Genomic DNA, 9,173 nt, shown 5'->3' with positions numbered 1-9,173 from the left:
TAAATCTATACTGTTATTCAAGCAGCACACTGACTACTTTAAGTTATATCAAAGTTTCAGTAGGATAATGTTATCCCCTGAAAGGATATAACAGAATATTTGCAAAAATCTAAAGGGTGTACTCACTTTTGAGATATACTGTACATTAAAAATGTTCATCCCATTCAGCAACCCAACCCAGCATCAATGCAACAGCAACAAGTGTTCTCAAGAAGACTGTGTTAAAAGGAACATTGTGTGGTAGCTAAACCTGACAGAAACCGCTGAAAATGTTAAGAAATATTTAATGGTAAGTATTCCATTTTGATGTTAATCATGGAACATAATTGTTGAAGCAGTGGGTTTTTAAAGTATTTTGAAAATGTGTGAAAAGGTTAAGGGAATTTTAATAGTGCTAGTAAACACAAACACACACACACACACACACACACACACACACACACACACACACACACACACACACACACACACACACACACACAAAATCAGCATTTAGCTGATGCACCTTCCTCCATGATTTTTGGAAAATAACTAATATGTGGGATATGTACCTTGATGAATCCTAAAACGTTTAAAGACTCATGATCACTGAGCTATGGTCATTTAAATTGATTATGTTTCTGTTGCCATCTATGGACAGAAGATAAATAAACATTAAGCAAAACTATTGTAAACCAAATCTATTACTATTTTCAGGATTAAATATACAAATGTCCTTTATTTATTTTTTGAAATCTCCCTCTTGGCCTATTCATCTTTCACAACCGAATACCCGTATGCAAAACATAAATTAAAATAGTTCCACGGGTGTGCCACAGAGATGTTTATAGAGAACGGTGTGCCACTGTGTGTCGCGCATTGATACAATGTTATCCGCCCCGTCTGACCTCACATCCGTCTCCCCAGACAGACTTTTGTCTGCCGGCATTTTCTTTTTGTTTTGCCTGTGCCGACTTCAGCTCTAGATTAATCTTGTTTTGTTGAAACGGATTTAAACGAAGTCCGCTACATAATGCCTGGATTTTCAGACAGAGATCGTGGCAGAGATAGAGGGTAAGATAAGCCTCAGCTGTGGGTTTCGTAACGTTTACCGAGATGAGCAGCTTTGCATACGGTAGCGGCTCAGCTGTCATGGCTGTATTGTCAAAACAAGACAGTTGTCCTGTGGTTTATGTCGTCACTAGTTGTTATCTAGCTACATTCGTGTATTAAAATATGAAACACACTTTTTAATTCAGTCAAGCGTCCCTGTACTGGCGTGTCTATAATGTTCCCCGTTTCCCTGTCTATTAGAGGTAAAATGGCAGCTAACGACAGCTCTGTCGGCGGCTGGGCAGTTTGCACGGCAGCCTAGTTGTTATCATGTGACGCAGTGAGTGGCGTCTCTTCTTGCGGATGCACTTCCGAGACGGAAGATTTGTGTCGCAGACGACCAATTTGTTTTCCGTCGTTATCCATTAATGGTGTCAACTAGAATGTGTGTTACTGGAGGTAAAGCTGATCCCCGTAATGCTCTCGTGCACAAATAAATATCAACCCAGTAGTCTGACGGTTTTATGTTATTTACAGGTGAGTGTTTATGTACGAATATATACCAGGGCTTGACATGTATTGTTGCCTACTTTGTAGCAAACTATTAAGCAACTATTGTTATGGAAAAACGCCAGAGATTCAGTTTGATTAAAGCAAATGGTATTCACTTCCTAGTTTTGCCTTTTTTAGGGTATACACATTTCTCTGTTTGGTAGTGTGTCCTCTTTCACAAATATTGATTAAAATGTATTTTAAAGCTGCTCACTAAGTCAAAGCCTCTAACCATTTTGGGTAGTTTTATTTATGTGGTGTTAGACAGAAGGGAAGAGCGGAAAAGGTGTGTAGGGGTAGTTCACAATACTGTGTTAAAGGGACCCTCCAGGTATTTAGCATGTTCATAAAGTCGGGGGACTGACGAGAGTAATTGTAGTGGGACAGGAGATTGTTATTTAACACAAAGTCTAAATCAATGTTCCAAGATATTCTGACATTTAATCCCTTGTTTAAATCAAGATACAAAAACGGCACTTCCTAATTCGCAATCATCATTTCATCTTTCAAACCATAGCCTGATGATGCATGGTGATCATCAGGGAATTTAGAACTTGACATCTGTTTTCACAGGCTGTGTAGTACTAACCACGACTAGTTAGTTGACTTATGTGAGAGTGCCTCTTTAATAAGCACAGTCACTGACTTTGCATCATGCTTTGTGTCCCTCTTTTTTACACAAGGTATGGTGGAGGACCCCCTCGTTTTGGTGGTGGTGGTGGAGGTGGTGGTGGTGGAGGCAATAGGGGAGGACCTCCTCCAGGAAAGTTTGGCAACCCTGGTGAGAGGCTACGAAAGAAACACTGGAACCTCGACGAGCTTCCAAAGTTTCAAAAGAACTTCTACCAGGAACATTCAGATTCAACTCGCAGAACACCAGTAAGACCCTCTTCTAGCTGTTTTTTCTTTCTAAGTTTTAATTCATACAGGTTTGTGAGTATGTGTGTTGACAGTGGTCGTTTTTCAATTCCAGCAAGACATTGAACAGTATCGAAGAAGCAAAGAAGTTACGGTCAAAGGCAGGGATTGTCCCAAACCAATGATAAAATTCCATGAAGCTGCATTTCCAAGTGAGTAGACATGAATGCTTGACTGCACAAATAATCTTTAATAGTTATTTACCTATTATATATGTCATTGTCAGAATGTTTCACGTTCAACAATTTAACTTGTATGTCTTACTACTTCAGGCTACGTCATGGAAGTTATTGTCAAACAGAACTGGACTGATCCAACTCCTATTCAGTCTCAGGGGTGGCCGGTTGCTCTGAGTGGCAAAGACATGGTCGGCATCGCTCAAACTGGGTCTGGGAAAACCCTTGCAGTAAGTGTATTCATTTCCAACTATGATTATTCAGACCTTTGCTACCCATATGAGATAAATTCGTTTTTAGTCGTTAAGACATAACACTTTTGCCAAACGCTTAGAAAGAGTAGAAAGCAGTTTCAATTGGCGGACTAGGTTTATTACATTGTTTCCAAGAGAGAGTGGATCAAGATTGAACAGAATGATGTGAATACAAAAATAGCCATTCAACGTGTTGCCACTTCAAACAATGTTAACACTCGTCAGCTGAGGGAAGAAATATATCCTGCTATGTTGGGGAAGTTAATGACTACTAGGCCCCTGGTGCGCATAAGAACACTGAATGTGCACTACAAGAACACTGAATGTGCACTACAAGTTAAGATGTGTATGTAGAGCTTAGTCTTTTGTTTTATTTTATTTATAGTACCTTCTACCTGCAATTGTGCACATCCAACATCAACCGTTCTTGGAGCATGGAGATGGACCCATTGTAAGTACACTTGAAAATTGATTTTGTTCTAATCAGTGATTTGAACTGTGTCTCTATTAGCACACGATGATATGCACAGACACATATTTAATAGCTGAAGACCCACAAGATTCCCAGTCATTATATCGTACTGATTGACATATCACTATATAGCTTGGCATGCTATACTGAGCCAGTTTAAATGGGGCAGTAGTTGTTTTGGTTTTGTTGTGGTTAAGTTACTTGGCTCTGTCTAAAGAATGTCCAACATGAATGAATAAACACAGAAGTAGTTGTAATAGCTCAATATATACTGTATGACTCGTACATTGATCATTTTAGTTGATGTGAAGGATGCAATACACAAATAATTATGATTTTTAAAAAGGTTATCCATCTTTTCTTTAGTGCTTGGTGCTGGCGCCAACCCGTGAGCTGGCTCAGCAGGTGCAACAAGTAGCTGCTGAGTACGGCAGGGCCTCCCGTCTCAAGAGCACCTGTATCTACGGTGGTGCGCCCAAAGGACCCCAAATCAGGGACCTTGAGAGGGGTATGCTTACTTTGTTGTTCTTATTATTTATACATTACTCAATTCATTACTCTTCTTTACCATCAGATATTTGTTTTGTGATTCAAGGTTTGATTTGTTTAAGTTAAAATGTATAATATTATGTTTTCCCTGGTTTCTTTTAGGTGTTGAGATTTGCATCGCTACCCCAGGTCGTCTCATTGACTTCCTGGAGTGTAATAAGACTAATTTGCGTCGTTGCACCTATCTGGTGCTGGATGAAGCAGACCGCATGCTGGACATGGGATTTGAACCTCAGATCCGCAAGATAGTGGAACAAATTCGGGTAAATTGAGTTATTTTCTTTCACTTGGCAGACGATTGACATTATTATTAAGATGATTGTCGCACCACAAACATGAGTACTAGCCAAACTAAAACATTAACCACCGATTACCATAGTTCAGAACTGTGTGTGTGTGTACATATACATATACACACACACACACACACACACACACACACACACACACACACACACACACACACACACACACACACACACACACACACACACACACACACACACACACACACACTTTGAAGTTGCAAAATAATGCTCAAGTCATCCTTTTTTGTCCTTACCAGCCAGACCGTCAGACCCTGATGTGGAGCGCCACTTGGCCTAAGGAAGTTCGCCAACTGGCTGAGGACTTCCTGAAGGACCATGTCCAGATCAACATTGGTGCACTGCAGCTCAGTGCCAACCACAACATCCTGCAGATAGTTGATGTTTGTAATGACATGGAGAAGGAGGACAAGTGAGTAGATGCTTCCTACTTCTTTTATTAGCATCAGTCTGATGTGATGGGGAAGGTTATCAGTCCATCACCATCCAGAGATCCTTTCTTCTCAAAACCTTGTTTAAATAGGCTGGTAGTTAAAGAACACATTGTTTATTTAATCTTAAATTGGTCTATGACTGTATTTGCATCAGTAGAAACATAATGTTTGTTGCAGTGCAAAACTTGCCAACTAAGTTTTGTCTTTTCTCTGTCAGACTAATCCGTTTGCTGGAGGAGATAATGAGTGAAAAGGAGAACAAGACCATTATTTTTGTGGAGACCAAAAGGCGTTGTGATGAGCTCACCAGGAGGATGAGACGAGATGGGTAAGGATCTCCTCTTCCCTCCAAAGAATGTCTTTTCCTTATTTTAATTATTCTGTTTATCTGGAAAGTTAACATTTAGGCTATGCCAAATGATAACTTTTCTTGCTCCTAATTGTTGTTGAATTAGTGTTTAATGTCCAATCTGTCCGTCACAGTTGGCCAGCAATGGGGATTCATGGAGACAAGAGCCAGCAGGAGAGGGACTGGGTCCTTAATGGTAAAGTTTAATAAATGACATTGCACAATACGGTTTAATCGTTCTCACAGGCTGCTCTGCAAGTGAATTAAATACTGTCCCTCTCCCTTCAGAGTTCAGATATGGCAAAGCTCCAATCCTCATCGCTACAGATGTGGCCTCCCGTGGCTTGGGTCAGTATGGCATTGAGTAGCACCACTTTCTTATCACTTATTTTAAAGAAAGTGGGTTTGCTTTCTTTAACTTTTCTATGCATTTTTCTGAGTTTTTCTCACCTTAAGGTGGAGTCTTTGTGGCAGGCGCTAGGCATGACAGTCCCAGGCCTCGAGAGGGAGAAGGATGACATATTGGAAGTGCTCAACTGGCTTGTCACCCAGTGGGCCTAGAGAGGTGAAAGCTCTGTGTGCCAGTGATCTTCAAAAGGCTGTGTGGCTAAGCCTTTGTCACTGATATGTTGTTGACACACACATCTGTTCTCTTCCCATGGATTTCACCTGACAAATGGCATCCAGCTGTTTCCAACTCAAACGTAAAAGAGAAAAAGATATGCTTGATGTTGTGACTTTTGCCTTGCATGCTGTTGTGTTAGAGAGCGCTGTATTGCAAGTCACTTGTTTGAGATTTGGAACAATTGTTACCTTTCGGAGCTTGTATCACATAGCATGGGTGCTTGTGAGCCTGTCTAAGCTTTCAGTTGTTTTCTTTTCCCGTCAAAGTGCTGGATTTTCTTGAAATGGAGAGAGCAGTTTGAAATATCTTATTTGTCTCTGAAAATTGATGAGACCTGGCACATGTGTTTAGGGGGTAGTGGGAACATCTAGTGAGAGGAGAAAGAGAGTGAGACAGCTCAAACCAAAGTTCCTCCCTCGCCTGCGTTTTAAAGTCATGTCGAGACCTGCCAACGAGAGACATTTTCTCAAGTGAACACTGGCTTCTTGGAAGATCTTGCCTTGATGAGACTGATGAAGGGGGCGGGGAGAATTGTTCCGTGCTCGGTGAGGGGTCCCACAGGGTTCAATGCTTGGGCCTTTTTCATTTTTTTGGAAGGGGCCCCTGTTCAAATTAGTACTTGATCTATTTTGTCTTGGCAAGACGTGCAGTGCGGCCTTTAATATCAAGCTTCTTTTGAGAGTGTACTGGGAAAAACGGACCTGCAAAAATGTACCCCTGAATGGTCCTATATTGGCACATGAGGAGGCCCCAGTGCATATCGAGGCCCAACTGCGTAGAAGCTCCTGGATGTCACTTGACAATTTGTGGGGGATTTCGCTGCATTGGGAAAGGACTAGTGAATGCATACTCCTTTATGGTAAGACTTAAATCCATTTTCTTTTTTCTCCCTTGGTTAACAAAAGGGAGAGTGAATGTCTTTTGGATCTTTTTGATTATGGTAAGAAATTGGAGTGTGCATCGTTTCTCTCTTCCCACAGTAGTATTCCCATGGAGTAGATGTATACACAATCTTATGTTGTTTTAACACTTTTCCTCCACAGCCTAATGACCGTCTTCTTCCCCCAGCCTCCACAGATGCTAACTTTTCCCTTTGATCTGGCTGTTGTGGTGTGCAAAATCCTGTGTGGCCTCCATGTTTTGTTTTGCCACACTGCAACACTTTCACAGATGTGGAGGATGTGAAATTTGTCATCAATTATGACTACCCTAACTCCTCCGAGGATTATATCCACCGCATTGGACGCACAGCCCGAAGTCAAAAAACGGGCACAGCTTACACCTTCTTCACCCCCAACAACATGAAACAAGCCAGTGACCTGATCGCTGTGCTCCGCGAGGCCAACCAGGCCATTAACCCCAAGCTGATCCAGATGGCAGAGGACAGAGGAGGTGAAACCTGATACTTGTGTACATTAATAATGTTTTTTAAGGAAGATGCAGTTTTATCTTTTTAGTAAATATGCAATTTCATACTTGGCTCAACTTTATTAACAAGTATGAATTGTCTAAAGATATCTGATGATTTATTTGTCTGCCTGTCACTGATTCATATTGTACAGATCTTTTATTAGGAACTAAATATTATAATCTTTAGATTGTTTGGATGAAAACATACCATTGCCTTGTCATTGTCTCAAAGGCTATATTTTAGAAAGGCACCTTGTCACGTAAAGGTAATTTAAAGCACTGATAAATCGATCTCTTGTCTATCACAAATCTCTATTATGGACATATAAACTGGTGATGAGCCAATTTTAAATGATTATTTTTTCTTCGTTTTGCTAACGTGCTCGCCCTGCTAGAATATAAAAATATAATTAAATGAACACCAACTGAAAGTGACCCTTAGGTCGACTTGAACTTCTTTAAGGTCACTGACCGATGATTCGACACAATAATCTAACCTGCAGTCCAACCCCTTGTTTTTCATTTTCAATTATACTGACATATTCTATATCTAAAACGGTCTTAATTTAGCTTCTCAGTGTTTCTTAGTACCACTGCCATGTTGTAGGTTCAGTGTATTCATAGTCTAAACCCACTCTACTCTCCTTTCTTCATCTCATGCAGGTCGCGGAAGGGGGGGAAGAGGTGGCTACAAGGATGACCGTCGGGATAGGTATTCCGGGGGCGGGAGGAGCAACTTTGGAGGTAGTAGCTACAGGGACAGGGATGGTGATAGAGGGTTTGGCAATGGGCCGAAGAGTGCCTTTGGTGGCAATAAGGCTCAAAATGGTGGCAGCTATGGAGGCAACAGTGGTAACTCTAGTGGTAGCTATGGCAACAACAATTATAGCAACAGTAATGGACAGGGTAATTTTGGTGCTCCAGCAAACCAGGTGGGTGCCTTTGGTAACCAAAGCTTCCAGGGCCCCCCTCAGTTTGGGGGCATGCAGCGGGCCGCTCAGAATGGCATGAACCACCCACCATTCCCATTCAACTCTCAGCCACCACCACAGGCCCAACAGCCTCCGCCACCACCAATGGTGCCCTACCCCATGCCACCACCCTTCCCATAGTAAATATGATATTCGCACAATATATGGAACCAACATGATTTTGGTTTAGTCTTGAAATCTTACAGTATGATTATTATTATTATTATTATTATTATTATTATTATTATTATTATTATTATTATTATTATTATTATCCTTTGTACTGTTTAACTTTGTTTTGCTTACAGCAGGGTTGGAATTATCCAGTAAACCCAGAGAATTAAATGGAGTCATAGAAACGTCTCCTATAGTGCAATTATGATTGCGGCACTTTTCCTTGACTGTTTTGGTTACATTCCTCAGTAATTTATTTTTACTAGGTAATGCTGTGTTTTCAGTTTGTGGTATGTTTTAAACGTGATGTTATGAAGATCATATAAAAAGGGTGAGTGTGACCCTTTTTAAATAAAAAAATAAGAAAATGGGATCTGTGTGTTGTGTTGACTGTGTGGGAAGGTTGGGGTTGAAAAATGATTGGATTGTTTTGATGTTGATCTTGGTGCTTCTAAACCACATTCGTGTGAACCCAATGCCTGAGTCCTAAGCCTGAGCTCATTTGTGACGTTACAAAGTGAGTACGATTGAAGGCGGATGGAAAGTCACACTTTGCATTGGTATACCAATATTGAGCTTACTTATAAAAAACTGATGCACAGAAAATGTTAAGCAAGGCACATATTATTGGGCATCATGTTCCTGCCCCACATGTTTGGAGCCACTGCCTTATTCAACCCACCTGAACTTTATAGTGCATGTTTAGTTCAGGGCTGCAGTTACAATTGAGAAAACTGAGGTCAACAAACTTCCCCTTGGTGAATTTTTTTTTTTGCGTATTTGCAGTATTTTCTTTTTTTTTCTTTAAATTATCTTTAAATTATTAAAGATATTGATGCCACTACTTTTAAGCCGACAAAATAAAAGTATTTCCTCCCCAGCATTTTATTCCAGACCATGGAGACAGGCTTTTAAAAAACATTGTATAAGA

General features: G+C 40.6%; 1 protein-coding gene across 1 annotated transcript; it reads left to right on the top strand.

The window, feature by feature from the left end:
- Positions 1-896: 896 nt before the first annotated feature.
- LOC115010042 (probable ATP-dependent RNA helicase DDX5) lies at positions 897-8,615 on the top strand. The gene is made up of 13 exons (XM_029434423.1): positions 897-1,053; positions 2,268-2,463; positions 2,558-2,654; positions 2,775-2,908; positions 3,318-3,383; positions 3,771-3,912; positions 4,056-4,216; positions 4,519-4,691; positions 4,931-5,041; positions 5,197-5,258; positions 5,351-5,410; positions 6,858-7,079; positions 7,761-8,615. Exons 1-13 carry the CDS (start codon positions 1,013-1,015, stop codon positions 8,207-8,209), a joined length of 1,914 nt encoding a protein of 637 aa, XP_029290283.1. The 5' UTR covers positions 897-1,012; the 3' UTR covers positions 8,210-8,615.
- The last annotated feature ends 558 nt before the right edge of the window (positions 8,616-9,173 follow it).

This window comes from Cottoperca gobio, chromosome 1 (genome assembly GCF_900634415.1).
Source record: "Cottoperca gobio chromosome 1, fCotGob3.1, whole genome shotgun sequence".
NCBI classification, from domain to species: domain Eukaryota; kingdom Metazoa; phylum Chordata; class Actinopteri; order Perciformes; family Bovichtidae; genus Cottoperca; species Cottoperca gobio.
This window is presented reverse-complemented; position numbering and strand designations above follow the sequence as displayed.

Excerpts from the sequence above, each read along its gene's own strand:
- LOC115010042 (XM_029434423.1), top strand. The coding sequence starts at position 1,013 with ATGCCTGGATTTTCAGACAGAGATCGTGGCAGAGATAGAGG. Across the intron at positions 3,913-4,055 it reads AATCAGGGACCTTGAGAGGG|GTGTTGAGATTTGCATCGCT; the intron begins GTATGCTTACTT and ends GGTTTCTTTTAG. Across the intron at positions 5,042-5,196 it reads AGGAGGATGAGACGAGATGG|TTGGCCAGCAATGGGGATTC; the intron begins GTAAGGATCTCC and ends TGTCCGTCACAG.